The following is a 22,001-nucleotide window of genomic DNA, read 5'->3' as shown; positions in this document are numbered from 1 at the left end:
CTGCCAAAAAGTGTACACTGCAGAACATTTCTGTTAGATGAGTCAAGCTTCAACTAACCAGACTGGACAGACTCACTTAACTGGTGACCAGAAAAAATGTACTTAAAGTGTGTAACAGGATGATAGTATACTCGTGTCATGCGTTGTGTGCTCCTTGCTTAAGCCAAGATGTCAACTGCGACCCTGGCAGTCAGTATTCCAAAACGCCGAGGGAGTCCATTAGCCTAGCCAGCCCAAGCTGTGCTGTGCTGGCCTCAGCAAGAAGCTGCACTTTGCCGGAAGTTTCTAGGATATGCAATCAGCAAATCCCGGGGACAGTGTACTGGCACACATGGAGATGCCAAGGAGGAATGTCGAGAATATATGTGGAGACTTCAACCAAGAATGAAGCCTGGTCTCTGCCACAAATTAGATATAGCGTGAACATCAGGGAAACCACTTTTATTGGTTTAATCCCTTTTCAAGCCTGCCCTGCAAGATGGTAAATGTGCATCGCTCATGTCATTTCATCAAGAGTTTGCCAAACTACATCCACAGAATTGTGCAAGGAAAGGAATTTTCCACTTTCTAGAGCACTCAAAGAGGTAAGCTTTTATAGAACACATCCAAGCTGTAACCTACCACATGCACTTAAAACAGCGCTTAAGAAAATAACATTTGACATTTATATAGTGCTTTCTGTAGGAGACTTTCAGAGTCCTTTACCACCTGATATATGTCAGATCAACATTAAAAACAGATGTCAATGATCATGTACTCTGTTTTTACACTAGCAAGCTTCTTGTGGAACACGGGACTAGCATTGCAGTTTATGACTGGCTTTACAGAAATGCTTTACAATCCTGTTCTTTTGCTCAGCAATGCTGAGACAAGAATTAGAGAATTTTCCCTTGTCAGATCAGTTACAATCTTTTTGGATTCTGCCAGTTTTCCATAGAAAAGGCACCTGCAGAGCCAGAAGGAGGAGGAGCCCCAGATCTCTGCCATTCTGTTGCTTCCGCGGCCAGCCTGCGGATGTACTGTTCATTAACACACAGCAGAATGTTCTCAGGTTTAATATCTGTATGGATGATCCGACACTTTGTGTGCAAGTAATCCAGACCCTGCAGAACCTGCACATAGAAGAGAAGGAAACAGATATTCAAGAGATGGACACAATGAACAAATCAGATGTGAAAGGGTGAGAAAATAATCAAAGTTCGATAGTTACTAGGTAACCAACAGGAAGGTTTTTTGTTTTTGTTTTTAAATACATAAAGTAAAACACCAGGGCTATCATCCTGGGGTAAGGTTACTACTGAGTTAAAAGGAAATTTGTATACTATTTTAACTAGGCAACTATAATGAAATGCTGTCTTCACTACTACTCCTCAAACTATCACTACTTAAGGATTAAGAGCCTCAAATTTTAATACTCTACCTTCCCTCTTCTCCTTCCCATCTGACCCCCCTCCCTGGCCCCGAAGCATTTCCCCCTTAGTTATTTACAAGGGGAGGGGAAAGAGTACAGGGTCCACCTACTCTCCCATAAACAAGAAGCCTGAGCTTATAAAACTTTAAAGTTATTGTGGCAACGGGGAGGGGCCTTATCTACCCCTCAGGAGCAACCAGATTTGGTGGGGAAGGGGGATGAAAAGCCAAGCCAGCCATTTTTTGCTGTAAAGTTTAGATGGTTATAGTGAGCATACAGGGATTTATGTTATGCACAGTCATTGTTCAAAGCAGACCTCCTCAGCTAAACAGAATGCAGATACTGACCACTGAAACCACTTATTTTGTGAGAACATGTACCACTCTGAATTTGTCTTCAAGTCTTATTCCCTGCATTTGAGGGAAGAGCAATTCTAGTCACAAAACACAGTCCTCACTGGGGTCAGGGTATTAATACATTGAGAGCTGGAACATGCCTGTTGAATGATTCTTTTTACACAGGGGAGTGGAAGCCCCTGATAATTTGACTTGATGATCCACTTCAGGAGATGATGCCCTAGAACTTCAAACACCATACAAATATCTGCAGCAGGGTCAAGGAGAAAAAGGGACACTTTGATCCAAAGAGCTCCCAGGATTCTAAGACAGTGTTGAAAATAAATATAACCCCCAAGAAACCGCTTGTGTCACCTGATGTTGCAGCTCCTACCAACTCCCTTTCCTTCCCAGCACAGGCAGTTTTGCTAGGTATTTGGAGCAAATGTATGTGGGAACAACCACCAACATGGTTAGTAGCAACATAAAAATTAAAATGGCTAAGAATGCAGTTGGTTTGGAGCAATGGTGTTATCATAGCAGTAAAACCAAATTCTGGGAAGAGGCCATCTGTACAATGGGCCACGTGTGAACTGCTGCTAGCATCTAAATACACTGTTTAGCAGAGCAGAAAATGATCTTGGCCCTCCTCCCAGGCAAACCCCAAAGCCAGATCTCTTCACAGCAATATTTGAACTCTGACCAGAGAACTGAATTCATAGATCAAGCCACCTGCTGAACAATTACATTATTTCTCTCCCAGCTTTTTTTCTAGACCTACATTCACTTTTCATGGGCCCAAACGTCAATATTGTTGGTGTTTCATAGGTAAAAATGGCATAAACTGATGGAACCACTTCTGTGACATGTTCAATATTAAGAATTTGCTGTCCAAAATCCTAGCTCTTAATTTTTTTTCATCTCACAGACCTAGTATGTACAGATGCATCCTTCTTGCCTATGTTTAAAGCAACAATGAAGGGAGAGCGTCAAGTGAAAATTAGTTTCAATAAGACTTCTTTTTACAGAAGAAAAGATTAATAGGAATGTTTCCATCACTTTCTTTGCAGTAATGGACTGAGCTGCTCTGATTTTGTACTCTCTCTGGACAACATCCTTTCCCTCTGCAGAGCTGGTCTTTATTCATAGTGCTATCCTGTGTGTCCCTTTAGTTATAAACATTAGAATGCTTGCCATCTAAGGTCTGATTCTCCCTCTGCAACATACCAGTGACTTCCAGTGTAGCAAATGGAAGTTACTCATCCCGCAAAGGAGGAATGTAGAGTACAAGGGAAAGTTTTGGGGGCAGAATTCTTTAACACACTTTATGGAGAACCCCAGTAAAATGCTTCGGGTCAAGCAGACCACTTTTAGGTCTGCCTTTGTTCCTGGTATTACGAACATACACGGGATCTTTGACAATCCAATATTAAGTGTTCCTAAGCAGGTTATACGGTTGTGCTTTAGAAACTATATTGTGCCTTTAAAGCTCCTCAAGCAGACCCTCTTGGTTAGAAGCCTACCTATGCTGCTAAATTGAAAGCCTGCAGTTTGCACTCAGCACCAGCAGATAAATCCCTGACATTGTGCCCTGCTTAATTTTTTTAATCAGGGGTTTTAATAAAAGTCTGCACGAGGCCTGATCAAGGATAAGGAAAACCCCAAGACACTGTGCCAATCAGGTCTAATCAAGTGCAGTCATGCTATCTTGCATATTAAAGCATGACTCAGCAGCACTGTCCTTCTGCATACCCTATGTATATGGTTACAGAGTTGCAAAGTGATGGATGATTCTAGGCCTATGCTATGTCTATAAAAGGCCCACTGGGAGAGGGACTGTCTTGTGGGAGATTTGCTTTGGACAGTAAAACGGCTGCATGGACATTGTTCACTTCCCACTGGCATGAGAGCTGCACAGGAAATTCACACACTAATACAATTCTGTGCTCTTGTCATTTGTTCTGTAAAAGGATACGGGAGCCATTCACTCCTGAGATCTTGAAATCATCTAATAACTGAACCACCATCTCTCTATTTGGATCATTGGGGTCAGTGTTGCGGACCTGTGTGGAGGAAAATAAGGAATGTGAGATAAATCATTTAATAGAATTCCTGGGCTAGCCATCTCTGGGTGCAATACGTTTTCCCCCCTCCTCAGGGGCCCTCAGGAGAGGGGAAAAATAGGAGTTGTGCTAAGCAATGCGGGTGGATCCTAGAATGGTGCATACCCCTCCTCCAACCTTTCCCTGCAATCCAGTAAACAGCGCAAAACATGAACATTTTATCATCAGGCCAAAAAAACTTAAGTGAAAAGCAAAGCCACCAGCTCTGGAAGGGACAAAGTGAAGACTAGGAGGCAAGGAGTTTTATTTATTGTAGGATGATCAGGGACTACCATGAGTATTGGTTATGACCAGTTTCCATGTAGAAGATAAAGTACAACCTTGGAAAAGAGGTTAAAATCTGTTGGACTGTGTTCCTTAAGGAAATCTTTCAGCTTTGCTTACTCTGATCCCTTTATGCAAACAAAAAAAACCCATGACTTATCCAGAGACTAAACTAGTCAGTTAGGTCTGTAGCGTCCCCCCTCCCATGTACTGTGAACCAAGATCCCAGAGTACAAGGATCCCTTTTCCAAACTGAATTGGGTATTAACTCTGAAAATGGACAAAGCTGAACACAGCTTTTTGCCTTTAGGCACTCACCGATTTCAGCAGTTTGATTTCATCCAGTGCTGTTTCTGTGTAGTGTTCAGCACTCTTCACTACCTTCATCGCCACAAACCTCTTCCCCCTTTAAACATAGGCATAACAAGTTCATGGTAACTGGTCTCCTATCCAGAGAAGCAATCTCCACAATTCTTTTAATTCACTCACATCCAAGACCTGGTTATTAAGGATTGCTTCCTTAGTAACACAGGAAGATAAGCTCTTATTCACTTGTGTGAAAACTGTCTCTAGGGCTCTTACAAAACACAGTTAGTTTTCCTTGAATTATACATTTGTCACAAAGCTAAACTATAGCTTGACTGGCCTGAAATGCTGGAACAGAAAACAGCTGAACGCAGTGTTGTTTCTACATACTTGCATACAAAATAAACATTAATATCTGTGCACATGCTAATGAAATAATCTTTTCTGACATTGTAGGCACAGCACATGTAAGATCGTAAGAGAAGTCTGCTAGTCTTATCTGTGCAAAGATTATCTACTGGATTCTTGGCAGAAATGCCAACAAAAGAACAAAAACCTTACTGAATGTCCCAAGATAGCCACACTGTGGAAAAGTGCCCCCATCCCAGTTTCCGGATCACATGGTATCGCCCATTGAATAAATCTCCTATTTTCACAAGATGATAACCACCTGGAAGAAGCAAATGGGAAATCATCAGTTTAAATGATCACATGGATGTCCAAGAACAGACAGATGGAACAAGAACCACAACTTAGGAAAAATTTACTCACACAACACATTTTGATAGGCTAGTTAAACACACTGGGCACATGAGTATTTTCTCCAGATAAATGTTTCTAGAATAGCTTCCCTGCTTCCTCCTTGGCATTTTGTATAAACATGCTCTAATTAACGTTTAACTAGAATGATTTAGTACTAAGGTGTTTTTATAAGCAAAAAAGGGGGTCACGCTGGAGTCAGGAATGAGTCTTTTCCTATCCCAGTGGGGGGAAAAAATCCACCAATTGGACCAAACTATAAGCCTCTGAAAACTGTTTACCGAGGCTCAGCAGAGGTTTGTTAAGAGTTTAGCAGCTAACTTCCCTCAAGATCTCACACACACTGAGCATGCTCCTTCTCCACACAGCTCCTGTGTGGACTGGACTGCCCATGTTCTATCCTCATCAGCAAAATGAGCATGATTCATCCCAGGATTGATTAGAATTTGCCCTGAAATTGCTCCTCTTGATTGCAAGAGGGAGCTGTGGCATCAGACACCAGAACTGAGAGCAGGGATATTGTCTCTCCTGTATTGCTAAAGTCCCCCGACCTGGTATCTAAGCAGAGTGGGAGAAGAGAGTAGCCTCGCTGAAATATGCAGAGATGAAAAGCCAGGGACAGGGGAACTAACCCCCTGGAAAACTGTGAATCTGATCAACCTCTAGTGGCTGGTCCATGAAGATGACAGCCTGCTACTGCTATCAGCTAATAATAAATCAGACCCTAGTGGTCTCAAATTAGGCCCTTGAATTAGAGGACAATTTTGGCCTCAATCTCTGTGCCTCAGTTACCCCGGTATAGCACTACCTTACCTCAAAGGTGCTGTGAAAATAAATTATTTGGAAACACTCCAGTTCTATGGTGATGAATGTCATAAAAAAGCCCACAAGGAAATTAATAAATTCAGTATTCAGAGCAGGGTCTGAAGGGTGTGCAATAAAAAAAAAGAGACACCATTGAATGGGAAGGATAAAACAAAATGTTCAATAACTATCCATTCAGTAAGCACCACTCAATCCCGTGCACTGAATAAGGCACGGGCCTGTGGAAAAAAAAGTGTGATCATAACGGAAGACCGTCGTAATACACATGTACAAGGGGGCTGAATTAATGTTGCATGGGCAACCTTATTTCTGGCATTTCCTAACGTTTGAGAGCTTGGCTTTGCAACCTTAACGTTCATTTTAAGACAGGGTTTGTAATTAAGTCTATTTAACAATAGTTTGTCAACGTTTCTACTGTTATTTACCTGGCAAAACTCATCTAGGGTCCTCTTTCTCTTGCTACTGTTTGTGCCATCAACACCCAAAGCAATGCACTTTTCTGCTTGCACTGTTAAGTGCTTCACCGCAACTTTCACCACTGTGATGGCACCAGGGCAGTACAGCTACTCCATGTATTCTGTTTCATGTGTATAAAGTGTATAAAGTGTCTATACACAGCACTCCCTGCTGGTACTGTAGGGTCTATGGATTACTACACCCATTCCAAAATGACAGGAACAGCCCCCTGGACAAAGTGCATAATATCTATTGTCTACAGTGTAGATTTACATTTGTTCACCTTTTTTTGCTTTTGTCATTCCCTGTTTTGAATGATTCTGACCTGCATGAAGAGCTATGAATGCGCTGTGGGCCTGGAGGTCCAGAAACACTACAGGGAGGGAAGGAGTTCATTTTATTCCTTTCATTCATTTCTTCAATAGTTTATTTTCATTTTGTTTTTATACTTTGTAGCTGAATTAAGTTTGTCATGTATTTCCCTCAGAATCTAGTGATAGGAATGCTCTGCGCCCTTCTGTGTAGGCCTTATCTACAGCAGAGGAGCACTGCATGGAGAGCATGGTAGACAAGTGGCTTTACTTGCTCAAGAATGATGGGCGTTACAGACTTCATTCCATTTTCAGAAATGCGCTTGCATTCCCCCTCATCTTTCCAGGAGAATCCCAAAGGAAGGGAACAGGAAAAAACAAAAAGTTCTCAACATTAGAAGTTGCTTTTTTTGTTATATTTGTGTCTTGTTGATCTGGGCTGTTTACAGGCCTGCATGCAGCCCGCTTGACAGAAGACAGAGCCAGTGCCCTGAGCTATCAGAGACAAGTTACCACTGAAGATTGGGCAGTAGCATTCAGGGATTGCATTGGAGAACCAAATGCCCTGGATCAGTTGCTAGGTAAATGTTTGCCTTCTACATTAGCACTTCACCACTGCAGATTACCATGGAAGCAGCCAGCACAGTGGCTGGCCATCCTTAGAGAACAGCTGCAGGTATGAGACAGCCTGTGAACTGTTGCTACAAGTTGCACATGAGAATCTGTGGTCTGTTACAGATATGTTAGAGGGCTGCAGAGCCCAAAGGGATTTTCAAAAGCATAAATGGGAGCTAGGTGTCCAATTCCCATTGAAAGTCAAAGGGAGATCAACACCTACGAGCTCTTTGTGTCTTTGAAAATATATCCATAAATTCTTTAGTGTCAACTGTCTGAGCACTGGCGACATCTTAAATGATACCTTAAAAACAGAACCCTCAGATCAGGTTGTGACAGGTAAAGAGCTTTACAAAAGACCTGTTAAAAAAAGGGGGAGGACAGGGAGAAAGAATAGGCAGTTGCAGCTGCATGGCTTTACCATCTTAATGTGACTCCAAAAAATGCTGCCATAAGCAGAGATTAAACTCTCAGAATCTAGACTCTTCCACAGCTGACAAAGGAACTTTCCAGGGACAGCTCAGCTAATTTTTTCCTCCTCAAAGCAGATGCAGAGTGGGTTTGTCAAGGTTAAGTATCCCAATGATCAGATTGCAAAGAATGCAAGTTAACATTGAGACTGAGCAGAGAGGACCAAACTTATCCCCACGTTTTAGAAGTAAAATTTCAAACTGATCCTGGCCTGGTTTGGTAATCAAAAGGAACCTCTTCCTGAGTGATGGGAGACATTAACAAGAGAAGAAAGGTTTTTAAGAATCTTATCAAACCACACAATTCTAAAATCCACATCACACTAGTCACAAATTAGCTTCTCATTCCAGACTATTTCCTGTTCCTTAGGACATGTGGGACAGGTCTAACACTTAAAACACTGCATTGGCACAGCTGTGCCACTGTAGGGCTTAAGCGAAGATGCACCTATGATGACAGGAGAGAGAGCTTCTCCCGTCAGCGTAGTTAATCCACCTCCATGAGAGGTGATAGCTACATCAATGAGAGAAGCTCCTTCGCCAATAGCGCTATCTACACTGGGGGTTAGGTTGGTATAACTACATTGCTCCAGTGTGTGAATTTTTTACATCCTTGAGTGACATAGTTATGCCGATATAAGTCTGTAGTGTAGATCCGGCCAAGAAAACATATCAGATTAGAGACCAGAACCTTAATGCTCACACCATGAAAGAGGGAGATTAACACTAAACTGTATTTAGCACCAATCTAAAGAAGCAACCTCACCTTTACAGTAATCATTTGGATCCTCCTGTTCATCATCATCTGATCCCAGGATTTCCTCCTCTTGTTCAGGGAGATCATTCTCTGAATGGGTGGCAGGGCCTCGTTGCTGAGTTTCAGGCCTGTGAAAGAACATGGACATAAAGGTGCAGATGATACATTAAGTTTCAATTCACTTTCCTCCATGTGAGATTGGAGAGAGGAGAGAAGAGAAAGACAGTAAGTGGCCTTCAGAAAACCTATTCTCAAATTTAAAGGCTTTCACTCCCAGGTTAGAAATGCCAGGTGGGATATAAACAACAGCTTTCTTCTTCATATCTGAGAAACGCAACTGACTGTTCTCTAGAGGCATTTTTTATAGTTAGAATGAGAAGTGTGCACATTTTTTACAATTAGTTAAAACCCAGTCAATCCCATTGAGATAAGTTACTGTCCTAGGAGCAGTTCCTGTCTCTTTTCATACTAAACATTCCAAGGCAGTATGGTTTTTTGGCAATTTTAAAGGCATCACTTATACTGAATCTGAGGACCATAAACTAACATTTTTAATCATTTAAGACTGATGTCATGCCCATTACCTGAAACTGTCCCAGATTAAGAGGATTCTGTGACAGTCACTTCTCCGTGAAGCAGAGAGAGCAGCATGGACCAGCATTCACGTCACACTCCCCATCAGTACCCGGCCCAAGATGGGAAACTAATGACCCAACCAACAGACCAAATTTGGTGATGAATTCTAGTTACGGGCCACCTGAGGCATGCTCGGCATATGCTAAGAGAAAGAAGTAGGGTGACCATGCATCCCATTTTGGCCAGGACAGTCCCCTTTTCAAGCTCTGTCCCGAACATAACTTTTTTGCAAAACTAGGCATATGTCCCATTTGCTCTTGCCCTAGAGGGGTGCAGAGGAACATCTGGGCAAGAACAAACTGGACAAAAGCCCAGTTTTACCAAAAAAGCTGTGATGTGCATGTCGCCATCTTGCGCTGGCCTCACACGACAGGGGTCGGGTAAGCGGCAATGCCACTTACCAGGTGTCCTGTGTACACTTTAGGGAAATATGGTCACGGTAGGAAAAAGTAAAGCAGACTTTCCCCATCAGCTGCAAGGAGTTGGAAGTGGGGCCATGGTTCGGGGCCAGAGTTGCAGCCAGGATGGGGTCATGGTCAGGGGTTGAGGCTGGGAGTGGGACCACGGCGAGAGGGGCCCTGGAGGCTGTGGTGAGCCACGGCAGCCAGGGCCAGCGCACTGAGCCATAGTTTGGGGACCTCTAATTTAAAAGATCCCGCCTTTCTCTTATTAAGACCTGAAATATCTATTAATGAAAATGTTAGCATGTAATTAGCTTTTCACCATATATTTTGTATTATTAGGTTGATCACAGAAGAAACAAAGTTAAGCTGGTCAGTGTCACTTTCTGGTTCCCATGCATGAGAACAACATTTGGGTTCCCAATGCAATAAGAGGGTGTTTAACTTACTGTTTTGCGGGTTTTAATTTTAAGGAGCTAGGACAGTTTCAAAGCCAAACACTGAAACTGATCATGTCCATTTAAGGAATGATATGTTCTAAATCCAGAAATACTCAAAGGAAATATGGAAACTGGTTCAGACTAGATTAACATTTTCTCCCCATGTCCTCATCCATTGCTAGCTGTGAGTGTTCAGCTTACGCTTATTAACTAAGGGCTGCAGGAAGGTCATCATCCCATTGAGATAAAGTACTGAGAGATGCAGGGAAAAGGTGCTTTATCAGTTACATTAACTTTGCCATTAGCAACTGATAGTGAAAGCCCTGAAAACAGGAAAGTCTTCCATTGTTTTAAAGCAAATCAAAAATACCTTTAGACATAAAACCTTACAGAGCTAATCAGTCCCCTTCACAGAGTTATGCTACCAATCCTTTTGCAAGAAATTCACGTTTTATATAATGCATGAAAGTATGCAATCTCTATATCAATCATGTTTACTTATTCATCACTAAAAAAGCATTTTTAAAAAAGTGAAGTATAAAACAAAACTACAGTTGGCAAAATATATCAATGCATTATCTTTATAGCATGACATCCTAAGACAAGATCCAGTAATTTACACTGAATCTCCTGATCAGTGTGAATTAGTGAAAGTTCTACTGTATTGCAACTATTGTTTTCATAAGGTAGTAATTGATACCTCCCACTTGCCTTGCTTAAAATTCTATTCCCATGCTGCTCAAGAAAAGAATGATTACTGAGGCAAGTGCTGGTTATGTCAGTCGATACAGCAGTACGAGTGGGCAGTAGGAGTGGGCAGTAGTTTTAGCTGTTCAGCATTGAACTGTAGGAGTCATATTAGTCATCTCATGAGAGCACGGACTACTTTTGGGCTGTACTATAGAATTTACATTTGCACAAGAGATCTGTTTGGTTTTAATGGAATTCCATGGCATGTGAAGGTGGGTTTAACTTAACCCTTTCCCATGCATCTGCTGAATTACTCATGAGGATTTCAAAACTTTTTCAATAAACTGAACAAGGCAATTCATCGTAGGTATCCCTAAATGTGAAAGGAACGGTTCCCAACTCTAATCTGATCAAGTCTAAGTTTGAGGGAGGCCACATTTTCAAGTTCAAGGAGCTGAACTTCAATAACACTGAGATAGGATTGTGCCTATTAATACCTATGTAGCTGCTACCAGTATTGCTGGTCTCCAGAGAATTTGACAATTGGTCTAGTGCTTTGGGAATTCAGCATTTGATAAGTCATCAAGACAGATCACTGATCTTGAATTGTACATCAAGAATATTTCCAGGAGATTACTACACTACAGTGATGCATCTATCGGTATTCAAACATCAATGATTCCCAATACTGTAGTTTGACCTAGGTCAGGATTTTAAAACAAATGGGAAAAACCCAAGTAATTCTCTGCACCCTGCACAGCTAGTTCAAGTCTGTCACTTTTTTGGGGGGTGAAAATTAGAGAGGGAACAAGTTTGTATGCTACTCCAAAACTGGGGTAGGTTGCAATTTGGTTCCGTCCTCTTGTATTTGCTAAGTAACGTGGTGTTGCTAGGGGTGTATTATTTGTATTATTGTGGTGTCTAAGAGTCCTAGTTATGGACCAGGAGCCCACTGGGCTAGGCGCTGTACAAGCATACAACAAAAAGGTGGTCCCTGCCACAAAACAAGACACAGATGGATACAGATGAATGGGGGGAGTACAAGGAAACAATGTTGGTCAGCATGATAGGCAGCTGTCAGCACAACAGTAGGCTACCTGCTGTTAAATTTTTCTATAGCCACAGCAAAGTGGAGTTTTAAGGGGGGGATTTAAAGAAGAAAAATTAAATGGCTTTGAGGACATTGCTCCTCTCAAGGACTGGGTGACGGAGGCTGGCATCCTGGGCCAGTTAAAGGCAGGAACTGATCTCTTGATACAGAATGATTTAGCATGGGGATAGGCTGTGAAGAGGCTTGAAAGTGAAGACAAGTTGCTTATGTTTCATGTGCTAGAGAAGGGGGAATCCAGTGGAGGGATACGAAGAAGGGTGATATGGTCAAGCAACAGGCTAGGAAAACTGACTCTGCAGCAGCATTCTGAATGGATAGGAGTGAGGCAAGATTTCACTGTCAAGGCCAAAGAAAAAGATGTTTCAGTAATCCAGACGTGCCATGATGAGAGCCTTGAGACCATCAGCAATGAGAAGAGCCTGGGGGCTAATAAATATTCACTTTATACCTAGGGAGAGGAAAAACAGCAGACAAAAGAGGGAATTTAAACCCAGCAGCCACATGCATTACATTAAGAGTTAATTTTCATTCAGTCTCCTCAATACTGCCCTAAGATTTTTTTTTATCCTTTATGTAACCAAGTACTACAGAGTTGCTTCAGGGAAGGTGTGGGACAGGAGATAGAAAGTGAGGCTACAAGAATACTCATCTTAAGTGATCCACAATAGAATGTTTGAAAACCACTTGTAGTTTGCAGTGCTTTTCCCGCATCAAGGAAGTTACCAGAAATTACTCAGGTCATCCTCCTATTGGAAATTTATGACAAACCCCCTCCTCCCCCCACCCTCCATGGAACCAACATGCTAGGCTGTTGACAATCTGACATCTGATGAACCCTATGGTTTAAATCTCAGAGCTGTGGGACAGTGTGAGATACAGTCTTGCAAGACATTACAGTCAATTATTCCATCTAATGAGGTACAAACCACATACAACTGAGACAGATCTTCATAATACCTTTAAAATTCAAAACTCTCTCCTCCAAATCACCTTTGCTCTACTATTCAAATTCATTAGAAGGCTATCCTTCTATCAGACTATCCTAATAGCCGATTTCTAAAATGTCAACTGCACGGCCAGTTCAAAAGGGGACACTTATATGGTCAAAGTAATTAAGATTAAACTCTCCATTAAAGAGAGAGCAAGGATTCGGTAAAACCAAACTTCCAAATATACACATGCAAAAAACTCAGCACCTACCCTATCTGCATCCTTCACTTACACAGCATAGTCTACAAACAGGCACAAAGGGCTGCTGTAGAGAGCAAGTGTCACATAGCCTGTATTTAAAAGGAGGGAGTAAGAAACAGACATCTGTCAATATTGCAAAAATGCAAACAGAAGCCTCGAAAGAAACCACACTTGGGTGATTTACAGATAATCAGCAGAATGTACAGATATTTTAATTATTATAGCCACCATGCACAATGCCACACTAAAACAAACCCTGATCTGAATTTTTATATTTGTTCAGTCTACCTGCTAATTAATCTCAAGAGTTAACTAGATTTGCTGCCTGCCTCTGCAATCACATGATCAGATTATATTTTAAGGAAGAAGAAAAGATGACGTCGAGTTGCAGTATTCTAAGGCAAGCATGAGAGAGCTTTCGTAGAATCCACAGAAGTCTTCATTTAGGGACACAAAAGTCCTTTTTCCTCTAAGGAAGCCCTTAAGAAGAGCAGCCATTCACATGAGACAATGGAAAGCTTACCTGCATGAAGCTCGGACTCCCATTGATAAAGATACTCCTGAAGATGGACCAACAGTTTTTGAAAGAGCCATTAAAAAATCAGCTAGCAGACTGGTCAGGCAGCAGAGGTGCACGCGCTGCAGGCGAGTGCTGGCTCTCCCTGAAAGCAGCAAAGCTTTGTGCGAGAAGGAGGGAGAAAAAGGATGTGCCTCCACCACCTAGCTGCAGATGCACAGCACTGCATTGCAGGTAAAGGGCCTTGCAGCAACTCTGAGGGGGCTGCTCTCATCTGATCTTTCTGCAAATTTAGTCATGCTTTGGGTTGAACATAAATAGATTCACCACGTTTCCTTGCTCTTTACCTGCTTCTACATTCTTCCCCCAGGAAATACTGAAATCAGTCAGATTTTCAGTTTTATCTTCCTGATCTGAAAAAGCATCTCGTGATTTCATCTGCCTACTCAACAATCTTCTGCTGGAGAGAAAGACAAGCTTTCAGAGAGAGACATGAAAGAGAGCTCTGTGCAAGCTCGATAGCTTGTCTCTCTCACCAACAGAAGTTGGTCCAAATCAAAGGTATTATCTAACTCACCTTGCCTCTCTACTCTCCTGGGACAGACAAGGCTATAACAACATTGCCTATTCAACAGTCCACTAGATTCACAGTTTCCAATGAGCATGAATCTCACTGCAACTACTGATCATCCAATCCTTTTGATACAGAAACCCCAGGACAATAATGCAAGAAATGAGGGATGTTCAAGATAAGTAACATTTTCTGAAGTTATTCCAAAAACCAACAGCCATGGCTACAAAAAGAACCCCTCGTCCTTTGTTCAGTCACCCAAAGATGTAAGAAAAATATTAACTGGACATTGCTTCATGCCGCCAGGTGTCTTGAATGCCATAAAAGTATTTCTAGGTATTTTTAGCACACGCTTATCTTCGGCTTTGTGGAACTCACAAGGGAAACAAGTCAGCAGAAGTGTGACATTAATGTACAATTTCAGAGTTTTTCTGGCAATTAAAAATGCTTTCTGACAGTACACAGGACTATATAATATAGATCTGACTCTGTAGTTCTTACTTAGGCAAATCTAAATCAGTGGGAGATTTCCCCTCAGTAAAGACAGGAGGATTGGGCTCTTATCAATATTCAGCTTATACTCAACATTAGCAGCATACTTAACTCCCTCAGTTAAATACTCTTTACTGAATGCAACGCTGCTTTTTAATTTAGCAAAAGCTGTCAAAGCCACTTGACATCTACATATTAGAAAAGTGTTGATTATATGCAGTATTTTCAAGCAATAGCCACAAATTGCTGTGCATTTACAGAACGTACCACACAATTATGCCATCAGCCTCCACTGTTTGTAGCAAGACAGTTCTGTCTGTCCAAATCTCCTTAGCTTTTTGAGGGAATCTACTAGATGGGCATTCAGGTTTGGCCGCCTGGTGAGAGAAGGCTGAAAGGGATCCTTTTACTTGTTCTGCTTAAACTAGCCTAAACAGAGAAGTAAAGAGAAGGTAAAGACTTGATCCATCAGACACCCTGCCTGCATGAAGCCTTTTCTTATTCTTCCACTGCTGCTGCTCCACTGATGTTAACAACAGTAGAAGCACTGAGTAGATTGGCCATCGGCACCACCATGCCCAGGGCCCAAGCATAATTTTTTCAGGCCTAGCACAAACTTGTAACAAGGGCCCCCTCCCACACACCTACCCATGTGGGCTGCAGCCTAGGCTGGGCCCTGGTAAAGTGTACCCTCTTTTCCCCCCATTGGGGGGCCCTGACCATGCCATCTACTTCTGTTGTGAGCTGGTCTATATTTGTGCTCTCTATGCTGTTAATAGGAGTGGAATTGCACCATAGCTAGTACAAAGATGCAAGATTTCTAGAATTGCCAGCATACACAGCCCGAGTTTACTTGGCTGTTTTTGCGTTTCATTACATCTAAGAATTTATTTTCTGCACACCCACTAGTCAGATTCCTAAGTAGCTAGAAAGGCATTTAAACCTTCCATAACATGACCAAGAATAAAGGAAGGACTGGTGCCTTTTTGCATCTGTCTTGTGTGAAAAAAAATTTGTAACAGAAGATTTTTTTTCCCCATTAGAAGTATCAGGAACACTACATCTGTTTTCTCTATTGTGTGTGCCTGTTTGAGGCACAGATGTGAAAATGGCTCGGGTTAAACGGAGGGGTTGATGAAAGCAAAGAGCTTTTATCCCAAGTGTTACACAGGTGCTAACAAGAAAGTCACACCACCATTCCTACCCTCCCTGTCAAGTATTCAGGTTTCACATAGTATCTAACACTCCCAAGTCTCTACTCCCACAGAATTTCAGAACAGATAAAGAACCAATCTTCCCCATTTTACAGGTCACCTCTGAGAGGCTCTCAACATCTATACAAAGGTGATGAAATCTTTGAGCCATTTGCTAGCTGTGATCCCAAGTTACATGAAAAGGTTTTATCCCCATTGAGAGAGACTGCAGTTGAGTGAGTCAGACTCTAATGACTAATCCAGCATGCAGTAAGGCAGTAGTTTTCAACCCATTTTCCATTGTGAGCCGTGTATGTGGCCCACATTCTTCATCCAATATTACCTGCATGGCCCTGATGTCACATGGGCTGCAGCTGTGCGCTGATTGGGCCACAAGTTGAGAACCACTGCACTAAAGGTATGTCTACACTAGAAATGTAAGTCGACTTAACCCCTAGTGTAGATACAACTAGAGTTGACCAAAGACTCCATCAACTTAGCTACTGTCACACAGTGAAGTGGTATTCCTACACGGATGGAAAAAACTCTTCAGACAATGTAGGCTGAGTCTTGAACATGGGGTTATGCTGGCACAGCTACGGCAATTTACCTATGCCAGTATAGTCTCTGTAGCGTAGTCATAACCTAAAGGTTACAAGGATAAGACCGTGCTACTGACTCATTCTGGAGTTCTTCCAAAAGGTTGGAATCAATTTCCAAATTAATAATCCTGCCCACGTTTTCTCATGTCTGCATGCCCATCATGGCAAGATCTTAAAAAGGTCTTTTTACTTTTTTCTGGAGGAGACTAAAGCCTTTAACTAGGCTCTTAAATCTTGAATACCCATCCCACCTTTGCCTTTGACATCAGTACATCAGGTCAAATTCTCCCCCAAGAGAACTATGTCTGCCTGATTGCCTCTCTCTCATTGCAGATTCTCTAAGGAACAGCACTGTCAAAAATCTTATTAATGCACATCCAGCCAGAGGAATGCCTGCTTCTGTTGCCAGCCTCCACTCTTTCCTTATCCAGGAGCTTTGCAGAGCAACAACATGGAGACCTCTGCATAAATTTGACTACTCATTATTGTGTGGACTCAGCCGTGTAGTACAAATTCAAGTATGGCATTATAGCATTTGTTTCTGGGATGGGTAGGCACCACCCCTCCTCCCAACTTATTTTTCATGATTTTTCTAGTTTGTCTATTTTGAGGCATCATTGTATCTACACACACACACACACACACACACACACTAGTTTGTGACACTGGTACTCTCCTACCATTTTGCTACCTTGAAACCTGCATGTGTACCTTTTTGTTACAACTTATTGCTTATAGTTTTTGGCTAAATCCTTAAAACTTTTCCAATTTGAAGGAGCTCAAGGAGCCAATATAATTCATACTTTGTGAAGAAAAGTTACTTACCTGTAGTTCTTATTCTTAAATGCTCTGTAATTATAGGCAATCCACCCATTCTCCCACAAATCCGGGTAAGTTTTTATTCTCCCTCCCTTTTGTTCAATCACAGAATTGGTAGTTACAACCAACAAAGGCAGGACTGTGACATCTGCTGTTGTAGTTTAACAGTTTCAGAACTATAACGCTGTAGGAGTTCTATTGTCAGGAGGAGAACCCAGGGGTAGGGAGATAGCTTTTCAAAAGCTAAGTATTAGACTATGTTTCTCATAGCAGCCAATGCATACAAGTACTTTTTTTTTTTAGTAGGAGTTCAGTTTGAAGATTAGAACCACTGAATTCCACATTAAGATTGTGCTAATGTACACACATAAGCGAGATGATTAAGTTTCTCATTCCTCACTCCCACTCTCCGCATGAGCATTTAATAGTTCTACAAAACAGAACTGTCTGCTGTATCAGCTGCACAAGCTGCAAAGGGCTTCCATGGAAACCAGCAGAGTTTAAATTATGTCTTGTTATGTGCAGTTTGATAATCACTTTTGTATTTGAATGAAAAATCTTGTGGGCAAGTCACCAACTTTTGACATGTGTTCTGAATACTTCTGGAAGGTTTTGCTTTGGTATTGACTGCAGAGAGCAATGGGAAAAATCTAATCCAAGGCCTTGAGGGAAGGCAAAGCCTTCAAGGAAGAAACTGAGAACAAACTTGAGAAAGTCAGGACCAGAAGATATTCCAATGGAAATAGAAAGGAGATGTTGAAGAGATGTGTAACATAGCAAAGTGAGAAGTCACCATAAATACCATTCCCATGTACCCCTAATTCAGTCAATTCCCTGCTTGATAGGGTGCAAAGGTGACGAACGGGAAGCTGAACAACTTACATCTTTTGATCCCCCAATTAAGTAGTGTTTTGTTTGTTTGTTTTTTAAAGGGGTTGGGGCAGAAAAAAGTGACTGATCAGGAGTGCATCCCAGGAGTCTTACCTGCAGGACTACTATGGATAATCATGCACTCTTATTTTAGATTAAATACATGGGAGATTGTTTTGTATCACAAATGTTGTGCCTGTTTACGCTAGATTGAGATGTTTCCTCATCACCATACTACCACCTCTGCATCTCCACTCATGGTGGCAATGTTGGAAGTGCTAGGGTGACAGGACACTGACTCTATTTCTATCCCCAATCTGCTCTCATGTGCACCTCCATTCCTGCCAATCTGCTCCTGCCTTCCTCCCATCCAGACACCCTACACATGGCCCCTGTCTGCCCACTGGCCCTCCCCAAGCAACCCCTTTTCCCACTTCTCTGAATTCCAGTGTGGCTGCTTCCTCCATTTACTCCTTGCTGAGTAAAGAGAGAGAAAGAGAGTGAGTCCAGGAGAACATCTTCCTGCTCTTAGATCCAATGCCTGACATCACAGTGGCCTCTCTGGTGGTTGGGAAGTGCTAAGGACAGGGCAATTCCAACTTTGGCCTGCACAGAGGATTCTTATTTGCCCTGTGGGACTGGGGCATGTTCAGTGAAGGGAGAATCTTCGGAGAATTTAGCTGACAAGTCTCTATTAAATACATGCAAACTAAGTTTTTTTTTTCAGAAGCTTGTAACTTGCCCAAATTTGGGCAAGTTTTCATAGGAACAGCAAAAGGTACTTCCCTGACACCAGGATGAACTACCTGCCAAATTTCAAGTTATTGCTCCAAAGCCTGGAGGTGTGAGAGCTTCTCAATGAAGCAGCTGGAAGAATTTTTAAACACAGTCAGACAGAGTATTTTCCCCTAATCTCTTTCTCAGAAAGGGATGAACTGTTTTTGCTGAAGCTTTCCAAAGAAATTCAGCCTGAGGCAGACACCTGGCATGGAAAATTTCAGCCCCAATGGTAAGACTTTGCAAAGTTACAAGCAACTAACAGGATCCTATCTATACCTAGTGATGACATTACCAGCACTACCTATAAGAACAGAATAATGAAGGGAAGTTACAAATGAGATGCACCACCCATCAGGATCGTTACTAACTTATTAGTTCTCTTGAAGTCTGGAAGAGAAAGTTGGTGAAATTTGATAGCATGAGCTTATTTCAGTTGGTAATAAGAGTCATATTCTAGACTAATTTATATGCATTTGTGGATTAAACAGGATGATGGGCAAAGTTTTACTTAGATAACTGATGCAGATTGCAAAGTAATGGAATTTTCTCCTTATGTGACTGGCTCGCAGCTGATAGAAGCCTCTAAAGAGTCACTGTTGGCTCAAATGAAGATGTGTGCCCAGTGCAAATAGCCTTTAGAACACCTACAAAAGTGCTTGGGCATACTAGGAAAGACTGAAGATACAGAAGAATATTTTGCATTGATAACATTTGTCAGAGGATCTCCATAGGCTTCATGTGGAAAGTTTTCCCCATTTTACAGGTGGGTGAACTGAGGCACAGAGATTAGTGACTTGTTTGAAGTCAGCATGAGCCAATGGAAGAGTCAGGAATAGAACTTGGACTCAACTCCATTCCCCTGTTCTAGCCACTACAGTCATGTGGCCCCTAGCATGCCAAACAATTGTATATCTCAATCCAAGTACTGCATTTATTTTTAATCCCTGCACTTTAATGCTGTTTAGAGCAGGAACTGTCCTTTCGTTCCGTTTGTACAGTGCCCACCACAATGGGATCCTGGTCCACAACTGCAGCTCCTAAGCACTATCCCAAGCACTAAAAAAATTTCACACAACAAGCAATTTTGGGTGCCCATCTTGACACCTTAAATGGCCTGCCTTCCAGAAAGTGCCGAGTGCCCATCCTCTGGGAGTCAGGTCCCTTTAAGGTGTCTCACACTAGGCATTCAAAATCATTAGTCACTTTCGAAAATACTGGCTACAGTCAATATTAATAAAAGTACAGGGAAGAGCAGATGACCTTCATAAAAATGAGACTGTAAAACCTAGGATCATTTGGCTTGTAAGGGAAAAATAAATAGGTAGAGGGAACTTGAGGTATTAAGCTATAAAAGGTACAGTGAAAAAAGTTAACCCCTCATTCACCATGTCCCATGACAAATGATCATTCAATTAACCAGTACATTCAGAAATCAAAAGGAAACACTTCAGAGAATAATCTACATGTTATAGGACAAAGTCAAATACTATAGCTGTATAGTCACCATTATTAAATTAAATTATTCATACTAACAGCAATAAAATGCCATGCTTCAGGGTTGAATTGCTCACACTGCCACCCTTTCACTCCCTGCATACACAACACTTGAGTAGTTGGCTTTATGCATTACAGATCTACTTTTTCTGAAGCATCAGGTATAAGCCACTGCTGGAAGCAGGATATCAGACTTCATGAACTAGTAATCGTATCTGGCATGGGAAAGCCAATGTGCTAGTCAATATCTGGATATACACTCTTACAGTGAGGTGCAGGTCTATTCCAGCAGCGTGACATGAACAAAACTAGCAATCAGTTTTAAAAAATCTTGAGCCACAGCACACTATAAACAGACAAGGAATTCAATATGGAACAAATAGTTCTTTCTACAACTGCTTTGAATTTTGAGTGCGTTTTGGGTCTCATTTTTAACCTCAAGTTTTTTCAGTTTAGCACTGCACAGAAGTCTCTTCACAGCTAATGGAAGAGAATGGTTTGATCTTCTGAATGTTTGCAATATAAACTGTGCTGAACAAAAAATCATCATATCAAAGTTCCCAAGCAACAGATTATCAGTGACCTCAAATATCTAGCTCTCTAACGATAATAATTTAGAGGAAGTACACTTAATGCTGAAAGACTACATACAACATGACAATTAAAGACGTAATCTACACTTCAGAGAATGTTCAAGAACAGAAAGTTTCAATTAAAACTGGCTCCCAGTTAAATTGGCTTTACAAAAGATACACTTTTGACAGCTACGAAGTGACAATACTTAATATCTGCTGGCTGATATTACCTTGACACCCACCAAATCTAATTCTAAATCACTGTAATGAATTTAACCAAATACAATTAAAGTACCAGAGCTCCTATAACAGAAGCAGCACATATGCCAACATGATACAAGTCTTGTATCAGATTAACCTTGTAACATGATCAAAAAATCCTAGTGCCTTAGACACATTCTTACTATGTATTACTGCTGTTATAGCTAAATTTAAGGAATGCTCAAGATCGGCAGAGCTGAAATAGATTTATCCACTGTGTTTTGATTCATGGGAATTCATGTGACACAGACACATCCTGATTTTGCAGTGTCTCCACTTAGTTTGCTCCGTTTCATGTGACCTAGCAGGATAGTGACAAGAATATTTCTTGCTGAAGCAAGAAGGTTTTGCAAGTTTCAATGAAATAAAGACTCACAAGCACTAAGCTTAGCAGGTATAACGTCACAATCTGAATGTCCTTGCCCCAGACAAAAAAGTGTTGGCGGTCATATGCATGTTTATTACTATTGATTATGGAAGAATACATGTAGAATTTTACTGGAAATAGAATGTGATGTTCTCTCAACCACAACCCAGCATAAGAAAAAAGATACTTTGTAAAACTGCTATTGTATAGAGATGGTGCCTTGCAACAATGGAGGATAAACACCTAGGGCCAGATTCTACTACCCTTACTTATAATCAATTTCAGTGCAGTTTCTCATGGAGTAAAGTGCTCCTCAGTGAACGTTGGGGGTGGGGTGGGGGGAGAAGTGACAGCAGAAT

The 22,001-nt window shown here is 41.6% G+C and overlaps 1 protein-coding gene across 2 annotated transcripts in view; it reads right to left on the bottom strand.

The window, feature by feature from the left end:
* The window catches only part of SRPK1 (SRSF protein kinase 1), a 46,710-nt gene that overhangs the window by 16,757 nt on the left and 7,952 nt on the right, over window positions 1-22,001 (bottom strand). For both annotated transcript variants that reach the window (XM_067531889.1, XM_067531890.1), the window contains exons 3-8: window positions 8,642-8,760; window positions 5,001-5,109; window positions 4,452-4,539; window positions 3,722-3,809; window positions 1,908-2,014; window positions 947-1,112 (exon numbers count right to left, since the gene is read on the bottom strand). In XM_067531889.1, the coding sequence (XP_067387990.1) occupies window positions 947-1,112; window positions 1,908-2,014; window positions 3,722-3,809; window positions 4,452-4,539; window positions 5,001-5,109; window positions 8,642-8,760 (677 nt within the window). The remainder of the gene's footprint in view (window positions 1-946; window positions 1,113-1,907; window positions 2,015-3,721; window positions 3,810-4,451; window positions 4,540-5,000; window positions 5,110-8,641; window positions 8,761-22,001) is intronic.

This window comes from Emydura macquarii, unplaced genomic scaffold (assembly GCF_026122565.2).
Source record: "Emydura macquarii macquarii isolate MOO-44397 ecotype Brisbane River unplaced genomic scaffold, CSIRO-AGI_Emac_v2 contig_3220, whole genome shotgun sequence".
In the NCBI taxonomy this organism is placed as follows: domain Eukaryota; kingdom Metazoa; phylum Chordata; order Testudines; family Chelidae; genus Emydura; species Emydura macquarii.
Note: the sequence above shows the minus strand (reverse complement) of the source record. Positions and strands in the feature narration are given on the sequence as shown.